This window comes from Falco biarmicus, chromosome 5 (genome assembly GCF_023638135.1).
Source record: "Falco biarmicus isolate bFalBia1 chromosome 5, bFalBia1.pri, whole genome shotgun sequence".
Taxonomy (NCBI): domain Eukaryota; kingdom Metazoa; phylum Chordata; class Aves; order Falconiformes; family Falconidae; genus Falco; species Falco biarmicus.
In genome coordinates this window covers 68,149,320-68,175,391 of record NC_079292.1, presented here as the reverse complement: position 1 = coordinate 68,175,391, position 26,072 = coordinate 68,149,320, and the positions used below count along the sequence as shown (strand labels likewise).

The following is a 26,072-nucleotide window of genomic DNA, read 5'->3' as shown; positions in this document are numbered from 1 at the left end:
GTGTGTGTGTGGAAATCCACTCAGAAGCCCACAGTTTAAAAGATCTTCAATTAAGCTGCCTATTAGTTCTTTATGGATAAAATCAAAAACCTTCATACTTCAGAGTACAAGTTAATCCTACAGCCAGCAAATCTGGGTTATTTCTTTCTACCAACACTATAACTGTCTATTATTACTTTATCATCTTGCTTATTCCACCACACAAACTCAAACTAAAATTTGTGAGAGGGAGGAAAAGAGTAAGAAAGGAAGAAAACAGTAAAATCTAACACTACATATTCTAGCATAAAATTAGGGAACCTTAAAGGCATCCGTACAAAGCTGTAACGCCTTTATTACTGCTTTGAAAACAGCACATGAAGCAACAGGTACATTATTTTGTCTGAAATACCTTAACAACCTCAGAAAAGTCTTCCGTGAACATATAGCTTAAAAAAAAAAGTGGCCATATCTTTAGCCCTGCAGTTCAAAAGACAAACACTTCGCTGTAATTGCAGCCCAGACTCCCCAAGAGCCATTTTTACCTTCTTTAAGTATGCCCATTTGTGGCTATTAATAATCATCATTCACAGGCTACTTTAACTAAATAGACTGCAAATTCTTTCCAGCTCCTACAGCCTGTTTACACATTTAGGGTTTGAATGCCTCTCCAAAACTTAAATGGGCACCGCATTAAGACAAGGACCCACAATCCCTGAATTTCAAATGCTGGTAGTTTTATTTCCAGTAGATTAACGATGACTGGGTGCTTGCAACAGGTTTCTGCAGTGCAAGGCAAAGGCGGGATTTCAATGTAACTCCCCCCAGGCTCCACACACCACCAGAGGGACCTCGCAGCAGTTTCATGTGCTGGTGTCTACTGTTAAGCCTGGCTTAAACATAGACCTAGTTTCACTTAACTACTTCACAGGTTGAAACTGCTCCCACCTGCATACTTCCAGATTTTTGCTAGGTACTACTTCATGAAGTTTCATTTGTACTGTAGTAACACCCAAAACCTCCCGAAAGAAGTGAATTAATTCATGCTTTGAACTTTACAAACCAGCTCCTGCTAAATGGAAACCAGCTGGAGAGGAAAATGAAAAATTCCGAGAAGCAAAAATAGAGTATTGTCTTTCTGAGCTCTCAAAATCTGCAACTTTTCTGTATGTGCTTACTAGGACATCACAAGGAAGAATCTGACAAGCTTGCTAACTTAAAGGATGTTTTACCATACCCTGCAGTGCTAGTAAGACTCTCTTTAAAGAGAAATTTCCCTTCAGAAAGTCTAGCCCTCAGCAAAAGGGCTCTGTTCTTATCTATTCTGAAATAAGATCTATTTCTAGTGCTCTGATTTTGTGCTGATTTTTATATGCTTTGACATGCCTCAATTTACTTACGTTTTCAGTGTTCCTGATGTCATGAGCTCTGTCACAAGAACAATACATTTTTTTCCTTTGACTGTAGACTCCCAGGAATCATAGAACCTGACAATATTGGGATGCTGAAGCCCTTTCAGCATCCCAGCTTCCTCTTTAAATCTTTGTCGCTCTGACTTGGACAGCTTCCGATCCTAATGAAAAAGAAAAGGTACATAAGAAAGCTTTGCTTTATTTCTTATTCGGAGGAGCAGCAACTTGAAAAACAGCTGGGTACAGTCAGCAAACAAGTAAGAATGAGCAGTCTTAAACATCATTCTGGTTTGCAATTACCCTTAAATACTCTATTTAAAAGACAGTCTATTACAGTCTTTTTTATCATATTTTTCTCCTTACAATCCGATTGCTCTCAGAAGTAAGAATTGCAAGTCTTACCTTCCTGTTCCCTCCCCCCCCTACTCTAACACATTCGGTCATTGCCTGACTTGAGGTGGAAGGAGAACATAATGTCCTCAAACATTCAAGTGTCCAAGAGCAAACAAAATTGGATCATTGATTATGTTGTACATAATCTTGTCTGTTACCAGTGGTCAGGATTTTATACACATAGGAATAAAGATTATTAACACTCAGAGCATAAAACCTCTTAACATATAGTATGTACTTATTGCTGTAGAACAGTAATTGAATTGAGTTTTCTTTGATTAAAGGCATAACCTCTGACTGAGCAAGTTTCCTGTAATCTCGCATCAAGGAAAACAAAAACGTAACTCACACTAGACAGAAAGCAATCCTTAGGCCAGCCACAGATCATGAAAAAAGATTCCTGGACAATACCTTGGTATTATCTACCAACATCCAGCTATCAGATATCACCACTACTCTGAGTGGCTATTACCGGAATAAGCTGCACATCTCCAGAGAAAACTGTCTCCTTGTGGCATTCACTGTTCTCAGCTCACCAGTGCCTTACCAACACACCCGTCACACCAGTCAGATGGATCGACTGGCACAACTTGGATCCACAAGCAGTTTATATTAAAAAAACATTTCCAGATATACTTAAAGCCCAGAATTTTAGAATCATTGTTTCTAACAGTTACTTAGGAATAACCAGTAACCTTTGTCAAGCTTGAGCAAAAATTTTAAGTCACTTGATTTCATGCTTCTTTTTCAATTAAAAAGGAGGCAGTAAAAACATGCAGGGTTTACTTAATACTGTTCATAACCTCCTATTGTCCTCCAGGCATTAATTCCTCTTTCTGTTTACAAGTAATGTTTTCTCAATACGATTCAGCCATGCTAGTATCTAAGCCATCTGACAGTCACTTAAATCATTGACTTAAGAGGGTCACAGTATCTTCAAGCATGGAAAAAAATTAATTTCCAGATGAAGCTCCAATTTTCAGAAGTGTAAGAGTCTTCCAGGTGAAAGTTTGAAAACAGGTTTGAAATTACCTCAGGGATCAGTACCTTACCAGTGCCTATGAATATCAAACATACATACTTTCACAGTTCTTAGGAAGATGCCAAATTCTTAAGCCTCACAAGTTTATAGAGCTCAAAAGCATTCAATTCCACAACTATTTCACTCTGCAGGAATTAGTACTACCAACTCTTCTCACTCCTTTATAGGCATGCTTGCAGAAACCGAATTTCAATGTAACATTTTCATAAATCCACAAACATTTAAGTATTCACATCCGCTTAGGTGCTGGGGTTTCCTTAATATGGAAGTAGTACTTCCATTTGAGCTATCTTACCCATCCAACAGCTTTCCTCTCATTGCAATTAACAGGGCAGCCAAAGTTCTGTTCCAAACCAGTTAATACTGACTGTTACAAACAGCTGTGATACAGAAAAGCAGTGAGCTGCAATAGGTACATCAGTCAACAGACCATACACACGTGCTTCTAAAACACTGAATGCTTCACACAATACAAAAATCACAACAATCATTCTTACAGCAAAATAAATCATTCTTCTCAGCCTCTGCTGAGATTCTTGTTCCACAGTATCCACATTTCAAAACTGGTAGATGCAATTATTATATATAGTAATTATAGAAACAAGGCTGCAACAATTACTTTTAAATCACATTTAAATTTAGCTATGTAATATGAACACCTGCATTCATTTTTGTCCGAAATACCTAATTTTATACATACGTTTGGATTAAATTTCCTTTATTTTGTGCAGTCTAAAAAGTTACCTACCACAAACAGTACTAACCAGTTTTAGACTGCACTTGACATTAAATTCTCATCTTAATCTATGGAAATCTCATCTCCCTTAATGGCCTTATTCAGTTTTCCCCACCACCATACCACCAGCCCCAAACAGAAACTAACCGTGCTAATCACTTCTATCAATGAACAGACTCTTAATGGGCATGCATATGCATATTTTGACTCATTCCTCTTCCTGGTCACATCAACGGTAGAATTGAGTTCCTGCATAATATATCTGTGATGTTTAAAAGGGACACTCAACACTTCAGTGCTGATATTAAAAAAAAAACAAAAAACAATACACAAGACAGGGACAACATACTAATAATTCAACACTTCTTTTAAAGTCACAGTGCCCTAATGATCTGGGACAAGTCTGGACACAAACACAGGCCAACAAATTTCACCCAGGGCAGACAGCTCTGTTTTTGCAACCAAGGAAATATCACACCCTTTGGTAGCGTACTGCAGCAGCAAAAGTGAACATTAAACAGAGCTGTAGGAAAGAGAGAGGCCACTTGTTTTGTAATAGTAGAGATTCATACTACCTTTAACTACCCTCATTTCCTTGCATACACAACTCATACACTCATCCATAACAGGGTTTTTATATTCTTTCCTGAAAGGAAAACTAACACTAGGTAACAGGAAAGGGTAAATATACTTTTAAGAAAAACCACAACCCTAGCATTCAGAGAAAAAATTACATCTCATGTACAATTATACCAACAAAATGAAACTGCATACACAATAGGTGGTTACACTTTTACAAACTATATTCTAACGCAACCTGCAAACAGCCTACAAACTAAAAGAGATTTAAAAATGACAATACACTTTTAAAATTTGAGTGTTACATACACCAGAGCCTTAAAGCATATTAGACAGCAAGATCTTCCAGACTGCACCTAGATGGACTAGAACAAAGCCCATCCCAAATACTACATTTTGGCTTCCTTTGAGCTGTTAGTATGGGCAAATGTGACCATCTTTCTTGTAAAAAAAAAAAGGCAATTTAAGCAGCTGCAACTACTAAACTACTGTGATAAGCAAAAAAAATAAATAATAGAGTACCATATGTAATTTGGGAGAATGAGAAATGGTGTTACCAGCCACGGAGGTATGAATACTTGGGGAAAGGCAGGCGAATGTGAACATCTTGGTATCCCATGAAATACACACACACACACACAGTTGCTGTACAGCAGAGCTGTAGCAGAGAGAAAGAAGTCATCATCACATTAATGAGAATTTAAAAGAGCATTGCTGAAGAATTTGGGAGGGGGGTAGCTTTCACAGTTCTCTGTTATAAGTGTATACTCCAAGAGACTCAAGAGCCCAGGTGTGTCTTTCTAATGAGACAGCTACCTTGGGGCAATACTCAGATTCCACTGTGGCCTTTGAGCAGGAGTCTGCAGGAAATGCAAAACCCTCAGCATTCCCTCTACCTCTAAAGAGGTAGCAATAAGTTTGTGGCATATTCAAAATAAGAATTCCACTCAATTAAATCATTTCAAGGATGATTCAAGTAAGTAGATCCATTCCCTGCAGCCTTCTTCTTGTAACTCATGAACTAAATAGGTATATAGATGGATCATTTCTGTATGTATTTGCTGGTTTTACCTGGAAGCAAAACTTTTCCTCTGAGTTTTTGCAACTTAACATTCCAATATCACAAAGTATTAGACTGGTTAAACAAATGTAATGTTTTCTTTGAATTTTATTTTATTTTTTTTTTAAATCAAACAGCCAGAAACCAAACAATAGAAAGACACAAGATGCTTTTCTATAATCCTGGGAAACTTAAGTATTTTATAAAGTAGTGACAACTTTAAGAAGAGTTAATAACATACAGCTTGATATGCTATCCCTCAAAGACCAATTTGTTTTGAAATTCCTACTAATTTAAAAAAAAAATGGACACCCTCTCTCCTCCCTCAGCTGTTGGTTTTTGTTTTGTTTTGTTTTACCATAACGAAGCAGCCTTAGGCAGACAACACAAAGTCCTAAATCTAGAAGTTAGCAAATCAAATTCTTCTATCCCAGTTAACACATGCTGAGCTGATATAGCCCAAATAATTAAAAATATACAAAGCTGTCAAACTGTAGGAGAGCTTGCTTCCTAAAATGGATTTAACCATAAGATGGCCAGCATTGTTCTTCCTGAAACGATAGCTTCCCCAGAGGACTTTAGTGCCACATCCCAGTCACTGGGCTGCCCTTCGAACAAACTGAAACAGATGCATCAAGCCCACTCCGTTCATTTTATTCATTCCTTTCCACCTACATTAAATTGTTTTGACAAGCCAGGACAAACAGCGAGGCTTCCCAGCACATGACCTGCGGGTCTGCAGTGCCAGGGGCCTGAATGGAGACAGGCAGCAAATGAAACAATTGTTCAGCTCAGAATGATTCAGTAAGCTTTTCTTGCCCGTTTCCATTTATCAATGTACTTACCCTCTGATTTCTTTTGGTTGGGAAAGAGCTATCAGAGGGTTTTACATTATTTAATATAAAAAAAGGGATCTTGCTCATTCATGATAGAACAGGTATAGGCTTACTCTTTCACTAGGTACTTAATTTACAGGAGCATTAATTACACACAGAACTGTTACTATCCCCTTTCTATTCATGTACCTAGGTGCCTTACATAAATGCAAAAAAACCCAACCCAAAACCAAAACAACCCCCCACCCCCTGGATCAGCTATTGTACCAAGCCACAGAAAAAAAAAGCTCATCAGCAAAAAAATGCCTGCAGTCCTTTGGGTTTTTTTCCTCCAACCAAAGCTTATTATCTACTCAGCATCCTTAATAAGGAAAGCAAATACATTTCTGGCACTTAAATTAAGCTCAAATTTCAAGAGGGTCACTCACATAGCCGTTGAGCCTACTGAGTAATTTTTCATACCTTTTCATTTCTGACTTTCCACAGCCCTTCCGAGTTCTGTCCTATTAATATGGTGTCAAGTAATCACACATCTGCAAAGCACATCACACTACTCAAGTGGTCGCAGAGCCTGGCTCAGACACCTGAAGCTGCAGGAGAGCCATCTCAGCAAGGCATCGTACACTGCTCAGGCTGTTTGAGTCTGCTCTCCATTCAGACTGAGCTTAACTAAGGCTCTCACCTCCACTGTCCATTTTTACTAACGGACACCAAATGGCCTGAGCTAAGCTTTAGGACAATTTAACTGGCATTAGATTGATGTAGTTATGCAGAAGAGACACACCGCAAGACTGCACGCTCTCAAACACATACTACAGGATACCAAGAAAGCAGATAACAAGAGAAGCACTCTACATGGAAGGAATTAGATCTGCTAACTCACACTATACATCCTCAAAGGTGATTTTCTGTTTCTTGATCTCAAGTACAGTTAACATCGCGAAAACGCCAGGGAACCTCTATGCACAACAGAAAAAACCCTAAACCGGAAATCTTCCTGTAATTTCCATCTTCTACAAGTAAGTAGAATCACAGGTGACAGGCCAACTTTAAACTGCAATATTTTTTTTAAATCAGCTCAATATGGGCTGCAACACAACTTAGAGCTGTTCCCTCTTCCACAATATTAGAAAGATCATCAATAAAAAGGGAACAAAGACTGAGCACTTTACATGCTACAGACAGGTTTTCCTAGCTTTCTACATATCCTACTGCTCAATCCAGAAATTCTACATAGCTATATTGCAGGGACAGTTAGTGGCTTATGGTTTTGGTTTTTTAAACTGCACTAGAGCGACACTATGTAGCTTTATCCAAAGAGATGCACTAGAAAGCACACTAGAAAAATTAGGAGCAGTGAACTGCCTTCAAGCGGTGTGATCTGAAAACGTACAGCCATGACAGACTTCAAAGTGCTGTTAAAATATAGATAGTCTGAATAATAAACAAGGTAAATTTTCTATCCTTACTGAGGCTGCACCAAGCAACATTTTATCAAGCTTTCCAAATGTCTGAAAATTTGAAGGGAAGACACTGCTGCTCCCAGCCTATTATTCAGAGGAAGAAGTAGTATACAGAAGAGACAAATGTTCTTCTGTGTGCATTTCTGCAGCATATGAGAAAGGCTTTGCAAGCCTTTTAGGCAAGGTTAATGAGGGGTCATCAGAGGAGAAGCTAGCAAGACTGCACTCTGATATTCAGCACTGTTAATGGAACTGAGGCTTTGTGGGCTGCAATGTTCTCATCCTGAAAAAATCTAGCAGTTAAGAAAAAAAGAGCACAGTGACCGTTGAGCTAGATTAACAAAATATCAACAAAGAATCCACTAAGCTTAAAAATCATCCAGTATTACACAGTTGGTACCTACAAATGGAAGTCTCCATTGCATAAGAACTGCATCTACTTTTACGTGTCAATATATAAACCACTTCAGACGTTCCAGTGTTAAAGACTAGGCAGAGAGAAAAAAAGGGAGAGGGAAGAGACGGTTCAGAATGCATCCCTGTACAGCAACAGACGTGAAAATTGATCAAGGATCTGCACAGATCCTTCCACCATAAACCTTTCTACAAACCACTGAACACAAAAAACTGATCAAATGGAGCTGAACAGCTGCTGTTCCAGAAGTATGCATTCAGGCTAAACAACTCCAGTTCCCTCAGCCACTCCTCATAAGACTTCTAGTCCAGAGCCTTCACCAGCTTTATTGCTCTTCTTTGGATGTGCTCCAGCACCTCAATGTCTGTCTTGTAGTGAGGGGCCCAAAATTTTTCCATCCCTTTCCTCCTCATCTTAGTCTGTAGATGGAAGACAAAGCTCCTGAGGATGAGCAGCAGAATGAAAAGTAATACCAAGTTAATACTTCCTGAAAGTACAATTTCACATCACTGCTTGGCAAGTCTCCACGAGAAAATCAATTTTATATAAGCTACAGACAGTCTTTGTGGAGTATGCAAATAACCTTGAGAAAGGTAACACTAAAGTACAATATAGTCTAACACAATGGAAAAGAGTAGGCTTAAAACATTAATCCATTACACCTTTTAAAGTTCCTGATTAAGGGTAAATATTTTTTTCTAGGCTTCTTCTTATGCAAGGTATTAAAAATACTTTACATTTCAGGTTGATGACTTGTCTAATTTCTTAAATGAAATATTGAGGGATTATTCACATCAGTTGTACAGTTTCCTGGAGAAAAGCATCTACCTATACATTCTCTTCTGTATTTTAATTTCAGTGTACAATAGCAGCACAGCAGAAAATTCATTGGAAGATGCAGGCATTTTGTTAAAAAACACCAAAAAATACAATTGATTCTTCTAATATCTCTTACCATTCACAAATATAAGTGGTGCAGCAAATGTATGCAAGTTTCTTGCTGCTACTCCAAAGGTTAGCATTAGAGAATTAAGTTACACCTATCCTGACAAACGTGATACTTGGGCAAACAAATGGCAGCAGGAAAAAAAAAAAAAAAAAAAAGGAAGAAGAGGAGGGAAGGGAAAATCTCAGTGATCAGAAGGGGAACAGACAAAAGCCTTCTTCAGACTAAATTCTGACTGATGAAGTCAGTTATACATACCCTGAAAGGATGGATACTTCAGTAAGTCTCAGAAAATAAGAAATATGACTTTGTCTTAATAGTGAAGGGGGAGTATCTGCAACTAAAGCCTATGTATGTGACAAAGATCTTAGCACTGCTCCCCATTTTATCCTGCAATTGTTTGTCAGTTTCGAGGAAGCTATGATTCATCACCACAGGGGAAGGGGAGGACAACACCACCAATAATTATATTCCTCTGATGTGGTCACTTCCCACTTTTACATACATAGTAGCACCTGTGCCAGCTGTAGTAGTAGCAGCATTTAAGACACCTGGTGGCAGCAATGTCATAGATTTAACCTACGCTTGAACAGACATCCTCAATAAGTCTCCTGATAACAGAAAAGGCATCAGAACTGAAGTTTGTGCTTGCCTGCAGCAAGTACTAGCATGATTAAACACAACTGACCTGTAACTAGTCACAATTATGCAATTCTTCCAGGTCTTCAGCTAGAAAAAAAGAAAGCTGGCTAAATCCTTAAGTTTTCAGGATCCTATAATTCACGAGAACATTCAGAACAAATCTACTGCTAACGCTGTTACTGCTGTACAGGAAGCAAGCAGTAAGGAGTAACTAGGACAAAGAGAAACAAAGATGCTTAAAAAAAAGGAAGTTCTGAACACCGCATCAAAGATGATCTCACTAAGCTGATGAGATACAAAGCCATCCTGCCCCACTTCCTCACACTGAGGAAATGGCAGAAGTGGGATTAGAAGTGTGTAAGGGGCATGCAAATACAACATGCATTGTAAATACAGCAGCAGAAAAATGCTTTTGTTTCTCTACATGAAAACAGTAGATCAGGATGTTTCCTCTTTATGTAAGGCCATAAGAAATCCTGAAGTACAACTCCCAATGACAAAGTGTAACTTTTGCTGCAGTAGCACTGTGGGATTTTTATTTTCATCAATTCCAAAGATGACTACACTGCTACACTAATGCACTTCAATATCATATGCAATACTAGATGGAATGCTCATGCTCAGTGCTCACCAGAGGCTGACAGATGCAAGCATACTGCTTAGACTGGGGCAGCCAGCTACACCTCAAGCCCTTCTTGGAAAGGTAATGACAGAGAATAGAACCTGTGCAACTCCAAAAAGGTTATAGAGTAGTCTGTCTACCTGCTTGACAGGCTTCCAAAGAATTCAGCCAGTGTAGATTTTTAGGTTACCACTAAAATTTTTAAGAAACTTGAGTATGATGTACCTGGCAGTAAAGCACCTCACTTCTCCCAGGAGAAAAAAAAAAAAAAAAAAAAAAAAAATCAAACATCAGCAATATTGTACCACCTGTAAGTCTCTACTGGATTACTAGCTTGTTTTCCAGAGCTGTATGTGAACATACACATTAATACAAGTCTATACTACCTTTCTCCCCAGTCTCTCACATCAGCACATTCACAGACAAAAACAAGTAGGCCGAACTGAACCAAATTCCACTTCTGCAGAAAACAATGACTAAAACTAATCAGTACATTGCCTAATCCCACAGTTTCCTTGGGGAAACTTGCACTCTTCGGAATACAGCCATGAAAACTACATAGCAGCTTCAGAGTACATTAATAACTATACACTCATACTTTATCTAATTAATTTTAGATTTTCCTTCCCTCTCCACATAACCACTAAGAGAAAAAGTTTTAACAGTAGATATGAAACCTATGGCTTCATCACAGCCTCCTCTGGAATCTCTCAGGTCCTCAGGAATCTGGACTAAGAATGGCAAGCAACTGTTTAGGCTTCAGTCACTTCTATTCTAGGGTTGTTCTAAGCAGCATTTGTGTTTCCTTACACAGAAGTCGGGGGAGGGGGGGGGGAAGATGCCTATAAATTTTATTCAATTTATTCATCCTGAAGAGCTGAACATAAGGGACAGTAATCAAAATGGTGGGCTATACAAAAATAACCAGTATTAGAACAGAGAGCTGATCTATTTACTTTCACTTTAAAATTGCTGTTTGATCAATGGAAGATAAATGGATAAATCTGCTGTCTGATACCAGTTTTATTTATTACATACAGCTTATTATAGAACTGAAGTGTTAGCTGAACTGAATTCCTGATGAGCTATTAACCAGCTGGACCATCTTGTCACTTGGCTTAAATGCCTCATTAAAAGTTTTGAAGCTCACATCAACTCTCATTTTGCAGTGAATTGATTGCTTTGTCAGTGAGATGGAAGGTACATCCAGCCATCTCAGTTTAAGAAAACCCAGTTCTCCATTCAGGGGGTAACAATACTGCAGGAAAAAAAAAAAAAGCCTCCTCCACAATCCATTCTGGTTACCTTACAGATTTATTAACTCACTGCATAAAAAAAAATAATCACCACACACACACACACACCCCTGCAGCTCTGTTTCACATACTTCTGTATGACCATACAAGTCCTTTGTGAGTAGGTACATGTCTACAACATTAGGGTGAGCCCTTAACCAATTCTGATAAAGGCAAATCAACTCAGTCTCAAAAATGTGCTACAACTCTTCATCCTATATACTTTACAAAGCTATTGGCGAAGGGGAAGATTTAGCTAGATGCAATTTTTCAGCGTACTGAAAAGCAGATAAACATGCTGGTTTGAAACCATGCAGATGTGTCAAAATTATTCTAAAGATTTACAAGTAACAATCAGATTAGGCAGTACACAAGAACTAGTAATATTCCTGTGCCTCCAACTAGTTCCCTTGAAAAGAATCCCAGCATAAAGCCTAGAGACAATTAAACTTAAATTGCCTACGCAAGTATTTAAGCAGCAGTCTTTGAAAGGCTGCCCCCTGCACCCCTCCAGTTGTAAAATGAACTCACATCGGCCTACAGTACACATTATCACAAGTTTACATACAACACTGGTACATACATTGCATATGCAGCCTGATTACACTACAGGAGTTACTCTTCCCAGCTTTGCTTCTTTTTTTGCCAACACATCCAAAACCAGTACTTCATTTACTTCACAAAATTGTGGATTACTATCAGTTATGACAGGATGACATACGAAATGTAGGCAAAGTACTGGCAGCCAACAGAAAATCCTTACAATAATCACTAGAGAACTCCATACCAGACATCTTTCATTCAGAGACAGATCTCTCATTTAATGATCCTTCACAGATTTGTCATAAACCCCTCAAACAATTGCCAGGTGTTCTGCATGTTCTTGCAATCTGGACAAAAATCAAAAAGGGATCTCCTGTAGGGAAAGACTGAAGAGTTTTGGAAACAATGAGTTTTATAGGGTGACCAAAATATGCATTTGAGATGAGGTCTCAGGAATGTCCTGCATAAGTACTAGTATTAGTACTAGCATTTCACAAACACAGAGGCCCTAGAACACATCGGAGGAGCACTTTTTTTTTTTTAAGCCTTACTGCATCAATGATGCAGTCTTCCTGTCATCTACCAGAATGCCCATCTTTATGAGAAGCCTGAGACGAAGGGAAGCAGTAGTAGTTTTCCCATGCTTTCTTGACAGGTTGACTTATGAAATCAGGTTCTTGCATCACTTGCATGTTTATTGTAGGCTTTCACACAATGATACCATATACATTAGAGACACCTATGTTTACAATGCACTGTGTACATCTTCCTTGGCAAACACCATACAAGATGTAGATCTAAAAAGCTACTCAAAGGCAGAAATATTTGACAGTATCAAATGTACCACTAATATGTAAGTTTAAAAATAGGCACATTATCTTACACAGAGCAAGGAATTTGAGCATAGCCGAGTCAGGAGAAAGAAAACACTCAAATATTTAACAGTAAGTGGCAGGATGAACAACTAGCACTATGGCACGATGAAGCATATTCTGCATCCAGAAGCATAACTGGCTTTACAGTTCAACCCTGAAAAAAATTAAGATTAGTTAAAATATGAGACAAAATATAGTGCAATTGAAACTCAGATGGAGGGACCAGTCAGCTCTTATTACCTAAAGCAACACATGATACAAAACAAAAACAGCAAGTGTTTTGCTGTATGATAAATCAAGGTAAAAATCATAGAATTGTTTAGGTTGGAATATGCACACCCCAGACATAGAAGAACTATCTTTAAAGAAGTTGGAAAAAAAGCAAACCCTTAAGTGTTGGATTGACATGCACAAAAAGGCTTTGACAACTAAAATTTAGTATTGTTAAGACAGCGGAGATGAAATATTATCAATGGAGTAATCTCCAAGGTGATTCAAAGCCTACATTAAATGGGTCATCACAACCTGTAAACATGCTTCCTTGCTTTCAATTTACCTCCTACTCTGTCACACCAAAGAACTCTACCTGCAGTTCAAAATTAATTTTAGTTGTGAACGAAACAGCATCATCCAAAAACGTTAAGATTCAAATACTCTTTGCATACAGTGAAATACCTAATGCTCTGTACATATACCAAAATTATTAATCACATTTAACACTGAAAATTTTTCCTTAGCCAAGAAGTTATCTGAAAACATTTTTAGAACCATGGCTCCACCTGAAACACACTTTTCCATGTTCAGCGAGTCTGCATACACAAGAAACCATGCAAGCTGGAATTCAAATATAAGTAGTTTGTCAGAAAAGCTGCACAAGTGTTCTGGTACTGCACCCTTTGCTTCAGTAGCAATAAGATGATTTGAGACATTCCGTACTTCTGTTTTAAGTTCTTTGCCCTACCACATAACCCCAAACAACATCCTAGTAAAACAACTTTTATTAAGCTAAAGACAGTATCACAAAGGTGATAGACACTCGGGCCTGGTCTTAAGTCTTAAATCCACTAGTCACTACTTTAACTAGTACACAGGCCTACTCTTGCTAGAAGGGTCAAGAACTACCTTTCCACACTCGAGAGAACTGAGGCTATAACAAGACTCCTTTTTCACACAGAGACAGGACCCAGCTAGATCTCTGGACAGATATCTAATATAGCAGCGATACTTATTTTCAGAGTAAGAGCCTTCTGTCCAACTGCCTGGCAATAGGATGTGAGTAGAAGCAGAATGAAGTCCCTATAAGTAGCAGTCTGCAAGCACCTGAGAACCAGTTCCTTTGCCCATCCTCTGATGCCACTTACACATTTTCTTCAGTTAACTCAGAAACAATGCAAGTGCCAAGATAAATTTTACAAACAAAATTCTAATGTTTTAACATTTAGTATCTAGACATATTGATGAGAACTTCAATTCCTTCTGAAGATTTTCAGGTTTGTTTGGTTTTTTTTTTTCCTTAAGATCCTACCACTACAATATAAAATATTTTTTCCACAGGGGGACTATGATCCAGATAGAGACCTCCATACTTCCAAAAGACAGCTGTGTGAAATACTCTCTTGGGAGTCCAACTCTAAGACTTTTTTTGCTAGAGGATCAAAAGGTAGAAGTGTCATTAGATAAATCCCCAGAACACAAGAAAATTCTTAAGACCGTTTTGTTAAGACCACCGCAGGATTTTGTGCACTTAGAACTTCCAAGTTTTAGTTTGGGCCACAAAAATGAATTACCGCAAAAGAGGCAGAGAGGGAAGATCAGTACCTTTAAGAACTCCTCATTTTTTGTAAACAATTAGAAAACACCTGTTGCTGCAGCACCTCAGAAATACTGGACATCAGCTTCAGTAACCAGCAAAGCACAGAGCAGCAAGTTTTAAAACTCAATATTTATGCTTAACTGCATCAGCACGGATACTTAACGTCCTGCAATTGTGAAGAAGGGACAAGACCAACAGGCAATAAGCAGGAGCTGAACAGACAAATCACAGTTTCAGTCCTATCTTCAAAGCTGTTAGCAGGCTGAAAAGTTTATGATCAAGCTTCTTCAGCGTAAGTTGCAACATATCTGCCCATCAAAAACAGACGTTCCCCCTCATGACTTCACTTTGCAAGTAATAAAATCCAGACTGCATTGCAAACAAAGAACTGCAGTTCCTCCCTGCTTGCTCTTGCCCCAAGCACTTTGACAACAAAAAGCCACTAGTTTTTTGATGTTATTTTAATCTCTCCTATGCTTCCAACACATGCTGGTTCTCACAGAAACTTTATTGTAATTTCCTATTTCAAAGTATGCTTTCTAGATAGATCTGGTCCATACTTAGACACCTTCTGTTGAAGGTGCACATAACCAATCAGTTTGGCTCTGCATTTGCAGAGCAAATTAATGTTCAATACAAACCAAACTGAGACTTTCAATATGCTAAACTGCTGACTCAGTCCAAATGATTCCATTTTAGAATTAATCACCCATATAAGGCTGTAAGGTGGAAACTGAAATTTGTGCCACTATGAACTCTTCTTACGCCAACCAACTTCAGTATGCTTGCATCTAAATAAGGACTTCACAAGAGATCTATTAGCAGTAATCAGCTTTGTAGAAGTAGGATCCTTTCCCCCAAAATTCCTGTTCTTTCCAAAGACAGAGAGTGAAATGGGATGGTATCGTAAGACCATGGTGAAATCTTAAGACCACAGAAGAGACTATAGCCACAAGTACCCAGAATTCTATTTTAGAAAATGGAGGGAACAATTTCCAGGCAATCCAAGAGATAACCGACTTCTACTATTACACATTCCTGCCAACCCTTCCTTCCAAAGCACTTTCAAGTTTCTACTTCACAGGAGGGGCAAACAGAGCTAACATGGACCTGAGCCCGAGCTAATGAAATTTTTTTAAAAAATACAAACATTTCTCTAAATCTGCATTTTTATAGGAGTAGTGTTTGCTGGTGGCCCTATTTCACTTAAAACCTGAACATCAAGAGTCCACTTTGATGTAAAAAAAATCAAAAAGGTATTTAAAAGGCCAACCTGTAAACATAGAAACTCCTGTATTTTAAAATACATTAGACATAAAAGGACAAAAATAATTGCCAAATCTAGTAAAAAAATACATATATATATTCATTCCATTCTGCCCACGTAATTTTTCCCCTCAAGGCTTGTGGGAAAGCAGACAAATTTTGACACAATTTAAAACAATTTAAAAAATAATTTTGCAAGATCCTAATTTACTGTAACTAGAGCCCTTTGAGCAGTACATTTTCATAGAAGTTTCCATCAGACTAACTACAACATACCAGTGTACCAAAGTTAGTTCTCCATTATCTGATCACCGAGATTAACAGCTAGAAAGTCTGCTGCTTCTACAGAAGTGGAGGCTGCTGTTCCACAAGATATTCTGCTTGAAAACTGCAATTCCTTTTCCTCCAGAATAACTTAAATCCTGATGAAGCCAGCCATTTGTGAGGCTATTAAACTTTACTAGCTTAAACAGTTGCAACACAAAACACAGGAACTGAATTATATGGTGCAGCTTTCTATTTTGCATCCTGAGGGTTTGACTTGCACATACTGTACAGAAAGTAATTACACATTTGTAAAACAAAGTCAACACACACATTGAAAGTTGAACAAACTGCTTCATATGGCATCACATGGATGCTAACACAGGCTACTGGCAGGCTGGAATATGGAACAAGTCTTCAGAGTTTAAAAAAGAGAGTTTCCAAGTAAGTTTAATCTAGAAAATGTCACTTATTTCCAAGTAAATAGTTTTCAGGTAATAAAACTTTTAAATATTTCCTCAGCCTGAAGACAATCCGCCTGTCTTAACACTGCTTTTACGTCCCTGCTTCACAACTCTGTAGTAGTACAAAAGCTTAAGGTGTCAACAGATGCAACAGAGCAAGCACTTTTCCCTAAAGCATCTGTACCATCTTGGCTGGAGCTTAACAATCAAGCTCAAGACATACACTTGAAGCTGAAGACATACACTTGGCTTGAAAACTTGCAGCCCAGGTGGTTAAGGTATAGAGCAGCTGAATAACTGAAAGCAGGTTCTCATAACAGGAATCAAACAAGTGGTGCTACCTCATGTATTAGTCCCACATGCCCTAGTAAAGAATTTAGAAGTAGATGACCACTACGTAAATAGTGTAAATACAGAGCATTACCAATACTTTTCTTCTAAAGACAGCTTTCAAAGTTACAGACCATTACAGATCCAAACTCCAGCAGTTACATGCTTATGCTATAGAGCTGACCTGACCTCCCAATCTGCTTGGCTGACTGTGCAGTCCAAAAAGTACAGTAAAATGAGATCAGTAAGCAGCTTCTTAACACTGGATGAGTGAACTGTATTCACCTTGTCAAGAGGAGAGAACACCTGACTGACATTCACATTATTAAGCACATGCATCATTCACACCACACTAACTCAGAGTATTACAACGACATACACAACTGATTTCTCAGTGCTGGGCCCTCAGACACAGACTCTTTTCATTTCATTATAGTCCACGTTAAAACCAAAAGGTTTCATGGCATAAAACAAGATTTATTTCAAGAGTATTTCAAGTGACTGGCAAGGATAGAGCTCATCTGGCAAAAGATACATGTTGTCCCTTAGATGAAGGGTCTGCAGTCCTACTGAAGAAATCCAGCCCATCATGAACATGAAAAACAAATATGCCAATTTTCATAATTTTGGAAGAAGCAAAATATGTATTAACTTGCACATTATGCCAACTGATGGGTGATAATGCAAAGAAATTCAGTTATATACAATTAATAATAATTTTAACCATCATCACCAAGCACAGCACTGAACATTCAAATACTAAAATGTTGCGGTAAGATTTTTGCCAGTAACACCCAGAGGGGCTGCAAAAGCAAACAAGACATTTCTTCACCCAAAGAACTCCCCAGAACAACTTCTTTTGCAGCTTCATCGCACTGCCACTATAATACTTGGGTTTTTAGTTACTCTGCACAAGAGCATACTTGTCCAATGCTTTCAGTAACTCTGCTCTAAAAAGAGCTAACGTCAATTAATGCTCCATTTGCAGATGCTTCTCTGAATAAAACCAGAAAACTATTAATGCTCCACAAGGTTGTGTTTTCTAAAGCACAACACTCCAAACATAACACAAAGTTCAGACCCCTGAACTACAATTTAGTAATTCCAGAAGGTGTTCTCTATCCAAAGCTCCACAGCTGCAATATGCAGCTAGATCTCCCACAAGTAATCCAGTGGGGTAGATCCACTTCTTAGAAGAAAAGGAAACAGCAAGATGGGAGACTAGATGATACACATCATCTCCTTAACCCTCAGGATCAAAGAAAATCACACTGGACATCTACAACCTATAAGGCACAATAACTTGATACTTCTCCACATCAGTAACAACTATGGGAAGTAGCTGCAGCGCCGCTTAAGTCTACTGGTAAGCCTTCTTCTGTCCTTTAAGTTTCCTCTGCATCATTTCTTTTAGGGAAAGCAGCATACTTGTCATGGAATAACCAGTTGGGTCTCTATAGTTACGCAGTATCACTGGCACTAGTCAGACATTGAACTAGAAGCAATATATAAGACAGATGAAACCAAGACTCCTCATCCAATCAGAAATTCTTTTCCATAGATGATACAGCAAGAATTACATGGGAACACTGAAGAATGGGAAAATCATAGGAGGTATTTCAATAGGAACCAAGTGGAAGGTGCTAGTATAACTTGGAGGCTCCAAATAATATCACCATACTCCTATTAGATATTCTGGGATAATGTAGGCATGTAGCTAGATACGAATAGCATCTGCACTTCCACCATTCAGGAGGAACTAAAAATCAAAACGACGCAATAGCCATAGATGCTTACAAAAAAGTGAAACTAAACTGATAAAAAGGCAAATTAATTCAGCTCGGTTTCCCCAATGAGACAATCCACCCCTCTTATCTTTGATGAATGTGTCCCAAGATGTGATAAAGTGCATAGCACCATGACCCTTGATCTCTGCTTGACAGAAGTAGTCATTCAAGGCCCAAGACATTTTGTTATCCTACCATGTCTAACAGACTGTTCAAAACCCACAAAAGACAGCCAGGCTAACAGCTATACTTGCTATTTCAAGAGCACACACTGATGACTCCCAGACCTTGAAACTGTAAACCTGCCACTAACTAGAAAATGACCATTCAGATGAGGTTCCAGATGAAAGACTTCATAGTGCTTTGACACCAAAGCAAAAGATCACACTTCCATATTCAGCTGAAAAAACAACATTTATCAGAATATGACCTATCCCAGATATCTTGTTTTACAGAAAGTCAGAGAACAAGGGGAACTGAAGTTCATCATGATTCTGCAACAAGGAAATTGCAGACTTCTTAAAATATGTATCAAAAAACACTATCAGTACATCAATGAAAAGCACACTCTCAGTTCCCATCAACTAGATGAACTGCACAGATTCAAACACAACAGAAATTTTCACTGAAGGACACATGCAATTCAAAGGCCACAAAACCCTCATTAAATGACTCCAAAACAGCTTCAGCCTCCCTAACTCCCACTAGATCCCCCAAATCTCTAGAGTTGCAAATCACCTCTCTCATACTAACTGCAAGGCCTTCTGTTGCACAGGCACTGCGTTAGTGAACTCTACAAGCCAGAAGAAAACCATTTCTGAAACACAAGGTAACTGCAGGCAAAAGTGAAATCTATGCAAACAAAGCAACTCAACCAATGTTCTGGGGGGTTGTAATTTTTTTTTTTTTGGGGGGGGGGGCATGTATTTGGGTTTTGGTTTTTTGGGGGGCAGGGGGGGGCATTGTTTGGGGGTTTTTTTGAGGCCTGCAGAAACTAGGAGCTAATAACATGGTCAATTGCATTTATTGTTCCATTGTCTAAAAGTGTTAACCACAGACACTACAAATATCTTAAATACTCCTTTTAACTAGGCACAACTCCTCTGAAGGTTTCAGAAGCAGGTGGTTTGACTAAAACACAGCCAATTTTCCTGTTTAGGTGGGGTTTTTTAGCATAAGTCTGTAGTTATTGCAAATTTTTTCTTTTATTTCTAACTCAGTTTCAGTCCTGTACACTGCAGTCTTCACTAGTCAAGAGCTACAATCTCACTTTACATTAGTTTTCTGCAAAGAAGCTGTTTTAAGTTAATGACCATGCCCATTCTGCCATTAAAGTTTTTTTTCAATCATGTATTTAGCACTCACAGGTTTTTTTACAGCATTTTGTTTCACATTATGCTCAGCAGCCCATGCAACACATTGCATTTTGCAACCAAACAGCCAATGGCCATTGGCAGACTTCCATACACACACACCCCTTTCTCAATATTATTGGAATAAATCAAGGCTTATTTGCACATGGATGGCAGCAAAACCACTCTGCAACCCGCAAAGTCAAGTTAACCCCCTTAATTATCAGTGTCAAGTAGATTTATTATGACTCTCATTATACTTGATTCATTGTTAGCTAGGATCACATCAGGCATCTCTGCTTTTTTGCTAGAAATCCATATTGAAACAGACTGAGGATTATCAACTGGCTAAAAGACCACTGGGTAGGAGTCTGGATAAGTGTTCTTACCCAATAAAAGTACAAAAGGAAAAGACACAACACTACGATTTCAAAGCAATCCTTTTAGCTAGTTTAGGAACAGCATCAGTAAAATCTAGCACCAGTGGCCAAAACATTACCATCAGTGTAAGAGGACTTTTGTAATACTCTAGAAAAATAATAACTTCACCCAAAAAATGAATTTGCATTTAAGTGGTTCAACTTCATTTCTTCTTTCAGTGATTCTCAGACTGTTCCTAACAGTTTCATAAAGTGCAACTTTATTTCTAGTTAGAGCAATGCTTATGGATCTCTAATTTAACAATTTGGTCACCAACTTGCGATCCCAGTGACTCCTGATAAACTCACAGCTGTTGGACTAAGTATTTATACATGAAACAACTGACGTATTTCCATCTGGTCTTCATGACCAGAGGATGACTATATAGAATGGCAAATCACTACTGCTTCCAAACAAAACTCAGGGAAGAGGAAAGGGAAACTGCTGATCTGGACTGCCCTTGACCCACGAGAAACAGACAAGTCAGCTGTCACTTATGTTTTCGTCATTTGAGAAGCAGCAGAGAGCATGTATGAAATGGGACACCCTATTCAGCTGAAGCTCAATCTAGTCCATTAATTATTTTTTTTTTCCCTTCCTGGAAAGAGATTTGGCTTGAGAAGGGGGAAGGGAGAAGGCAAGAGTATAAGGCAAATTCCCAAGAGAACCGTAAGCACATTTCCATGGATAAGATTGATTTACCAGCTGAAAGATCTAAGTTTGGAAGAAGGCAGCTCCAGGAGTCAAAATGTAAATGCAGATTTTAACCATGTTCATTATTCTTTTACACAGAGTAGCTGAACACAGAGATACAAAACCTCCTTCATTCCAGAGTGCAAAGTGGGGGTGAGGAAAAAATCTTTTAAAATCCTTCTTTTGCCAGATGGCTTATACACAGACCACAGGAGGATTCAGGAAGGCCAAAGTTAGAAAAAAAAAAGCAAAAGCCGACATTGGCAATGACTGATAGCATGTTTTGTTAAGGGGGAGGAATGAGAATACTTCCTGAACAGGTAAGAAGCAAGAACAATTACCATTCCCACACAGGAACAAGAAAAACAAAAGATACCATTTCCCTGCATATTATTGCCAGAGAAGATAAGAACAGAAGTCAAAGGGAAAGTGGAAAATAGTTTTCTACAACATCATCAACCAACTCATTCTTTCCATTCTAAATTCCAATGCCAACTGCCTCAGATTTCACACTCCTCTTATACTTAAAACATCACTATTCTTACAGCCTCCTGCTTTTTAACTGCACTCATTCACACCAGCTTAGTTAACACGCCTATCAGTTGCATCATTACCTGTATCTACCAGCGGGTTTAGATAAAGTAGTTGCACGCCTTCAAATTTTACAAGTTTATCCAAACCATGTGTTTTGTTGCAAAAAGTTACCAGGATCAGTTGAGCAACATAGTCTTGGACGTGATAAAACAGTAAAAATCACACAACACAATATTGAATTTCTAAAGTATGCTTATCTTATAAGCTGCCACATTAGAAGCCACAAGTGTTTTCTGACAAGAGGTCAAACCACTGAAGAACTTCAGTGAAGCAAACCTTCAGTTAAACAATTCAGAACACCAACCAGCAATTTGCAATAATAGTAAATAACAGAGGCTACCACAAGAAGAATTTTAGGAATTATTTTGCTGATGTTGAAAGTACAGCTAGCTGCTTTAGCACAGCTGATCCTGGCTTACTTCCTTTGGTTAGCCTGACCTAATCTAAAGCTACTTAAGCTTTCATCACAAAACTGCACCATTTCTTTTCTTCACCATTTTGAGATAATTACTGTTTGCATTAGTGTTCCTTTTCATATGTGAATAAAGGACTACTGGAGTTCTTGCAGATTCTTCTGAATATCAGAAACCGCTAATTCAAAACCCTATCACTTACATCGTTTAGAATCTAAGGATGGCTTCTCCCAGATGCCAAAGTACAATGGGATTTTTACAATATGGATTTATCAAGCAGAAACCATTTATAGTGTAGGTACATTTGGAGTTTTCCCAACATCTCTATATCTGGTGCAGCAATACTCTGAGAAGTGTTTCTTACCCTTATTCAACTCAACATTTCAGAGCTCTTCATCTATGTATCTTTGAAAGCAGATTCGGAAAACCTTCTGGAACAGCTAGTCATCTGTCACTAAGTAGGCCACAGATGCTGGCTTGGAATAGATGTCCCTCTGGTTCCAAAAATAACCTCTCACCTAAATTATGGTCACAAAGTTCTACCTTAAGAGACAAAATGTGCAGGTTCACAGTTTATTACAAAAAACTAAAAACCCCACAACAGCCAGCAACAAAATGTTCATCATTTGCAGCTGCTGCCCTTACACAGCTCCAGGTCTGAACACAGGCACAAAATTACTTCACATGTTCATGTAAGTTACAATAATTTAATCCACAAGTCAAAAAAATGAGAAACTGAGGTATGTCAACAGTAGGTAGCTTACTCGGTAAGATTACCAAAATAAAAATACAAAGGGAGGTATTTTGGCAAAAAGCAGTGTTTGTGGGTTTCTTCACTAGTATAAGTATAATATTAATGATACTTTCATGAACTAGCCATTCATAGCAATGGGAAATTTCAGAATTCATTGTTTTAAACTTGCCTGGTCCCAAAACTTCAACATTCATGTCACATATGTCCTAAGAAACAAGGGGGTTTGCTATTCCTCATCTTTGTCTTGTAAATGCCTTTGCAACTCTCAAAGTTCTTTAGAAGAAACTACTTAAGTCAACAGTAGTGAAGATTTAAGAGTCTCCAACACCAATAAACTAAGCTTCTATTCTGCTTATTTTTCTGGGATTTGATCAAGTTTGAGAAGTAAAATTTCATAGTGGATAGAAGGAAGAAAAACACTTTTTTTGAACCCTAGTCTTAAGCTATAGACAAGACAACTGGCTATTTCTCCTATTTGGATTAAGTACCATCATCTAGTCAAATTCAGTTGCACTGATACAGCACAAATTACAGTGCATTACTGTTGTGGCACTTTTTCTTTTAACCCTCCCACACAGTTCCTTGACAAGTCCTGTATCCCATTTGATACATCTATGCAAACACCTTGAAAACTCGAGGGACACCAACTATAAGAAAAATCAATCTGTCAAGAAAGCAAAAAAAGTAGTGAACAGTATAAGATATTAAGCTATATTTGTCTAACCTGACTGTACCAAGTTTTGCTTTATATGCATACTACCTCAATAAATCAAGAAATTCATTTGGACAAAAACATTACTAACACCCAGATAAAGGGGACAAATTACAAACTACAAGACCATTCTTAAATAGCTGCATTACTACCTAAAGCAACTGGAAAGCTTTGTTCTCCTACATAGAAAAAAATGCAGTCCTCAAACAACAGGATGTTAACTACTTACATTTTTCCATACGTGAAAGTTGCTTTAAGCACAAATGCAACCTGAACTAGAATTCTTTGGGATCTTTTCACTTTCTGCAACCACCAGATGACTACAACTTGAGACCCCAAAACTCCTTGTTCTTCCTCCTCGGATTTCTCATATTTTTTTTTTTTCTGATGCCACAACCACTGAAAAGCACTCAACATTCAAGCACATAGCCTACAAAAGCAGAGGGAGTCCATAGGAAACACATGCACATTTTCCTGGAGGAAGCTTTGAGTATTAATGACAGTTTTTTCTGACACATCTTCAGGTATAGGCCATGCACAATCTGTTAATGTACCACAGCATTTAGGTCTTCAGCAGCAACGCAGAGGCTCTCCACTTCTTGTTGTTGTTCCTGTGGGTAAATACGGAACCACTCGGATATGTTCAGGCTTGTATAATGAGATCAACAGAAGAAATCACACCATCACCTGAACTGGCTCACAGTTGCCATCAAGAGGCAAAAAAATACAAATTCAAGTGCCCTGTGTAACTTCCAGCCTGCTACCCCCACAAGGTACAGATAACCTGAAATGCATTCTGCTTTTGAGCCACTTGTCTGCAGAAAAAAGCTCAAACTGCATGTAAAGGAAGTAGAGAAAAACCACAGGAAAAACATTTTAAAACTCAACTTAGTCTTATTTTTGTATCAGACATTTCTGCAGCTTCTCCATTTTCAGCACACTGTTCCTGGCAAACATAACTCACTAAGCCTCAAATCACAATAAATGCAAATAAAAACCATGCCCTCAAAGGACATTCCACATACTGTCAAATCTCTACTTGTCTACATCCTACATCCGGAGAGGGCAGTATAAAAAAAAAAAAAACACCAAACTTGAATTGCTTTTGAGACAGTATTCCTTATGGTAAGATACTTGTCTGGATGGACCACTTCTACAGAACTCTCCAATTCAACTTCAGTCTCATTTAATATTTTTTTCTTTAGGGAAGACTCAAAGGCTCAGAGTCCAAATCAGCTGTAGTAAAACAGAGCACATTAAGTTAGCATCTTGCAATTTTATATAGATACACAACCTACTTTTACCAAATGAAAGCATACCGTAAGCAGCTGAAGAGAGGAGACAAACCAAAAATAGTTTTATGTTGGAAAATATCTCTAAGAATAAATCCCCACTTTAAAAAGCAGATTTGAAAACAGGCATGGTAATATTCTGTAAAATTTGAGCAAAACTAACAGTTCAGAAATTGCCATTAACAGATGCATATTACATAAGCATACACAGATTTACAGATATGTAGATAATCAGCCTGGATGGCTGAAGCTTTTAATAGCAATATTTGTGGGTTATTGTTTGTGTGTCATTAGTCTTTGCCAGGATAGAAGCATTCAGAATACATTCAGACTGGGGTCATAAACTTGCCAGCAACAGTCAGCAAAGCAGAAACAAGTCACAGTGTTACTCTGAGAGAACTGTCCAAGGAAAACTGGGTAACACCATCAATTGGGTCATGAGACTATCTTAACCGGCCAAAACCAGATAAAATGCACCAAAATAATTGTTGGTGTCAGCTTTGCACTATCTTCCATTTAGCTAAGCATTCCTACACAGTTGTTTCAGATTTACCTCAATTACATATAAAGAGAACAGTATTCCTATTCTTTTCAAATTCTTCTAAATTGGGGTATTGGACTCTCAATCACTTACATGAGTTTTTCCATTTGTAGCTTCTTGCTTGCTGTTGCTAGCCCCGAATCTGCAACCAGAACCCGCTACCTTCAACTACTGACACAAAGAAATAGGTATTGCTGAAACCATGCAGATGAAAAATATGATCCAGAACAGCTAAACAGAAACAACAAAGCTTCTCCCTCATGTAAGAGGTCTAATGAAGCTTATTTTCCATACCATGTGCTATCCTACAGTAGAAAAATAGCAATTCAGTGGATAGCTGTCAAAAATTTCTATCAATGACTGCTTATTAAGAGGTGAGAGCATCAGAACTATTCTGGACTATGGCTCAAATCACAGCAAGTTATCAGAGTTGCCAGAGCTTCCTCTTCGTTTTAGTCTCACTGGTAACATGGCTAGGAGAAGTCCTACTAGCCACTTGCAAAATTAGAAGACTTTAAAAGCACCACAGCGATCCTGTT

At 38.2% G+C, this 26,072-nt stretch overlaps 1 protein-coding gene across 11 annotated transcripts in view; it reads right to left on the bottom strand.

Annotated features, from left to right (window-relative positions):
• The window catches only part of WNK1 (WNK lysine deficient protein kinase 1), a 104,815-nt gene that overhangs the window by 68,526 nt on the left and 10,217 nt on the right, over positions 1–26,072 (bottom strand). For all 11 annotated transcript variants that reach the window (XM_056340442.1, XM_056340438.1, XM_056340440.1 and 8 more), the window contains exon 2: positions 1,380–1,552. In XM_056340442.1, coding sequence (XP_056196417.1) covers positions 1,380–1,552 — 173 coding nt within the window. The remainder of the gene's footprint in view (positions 1–1,379; positions 1,553–26,072) is intronic.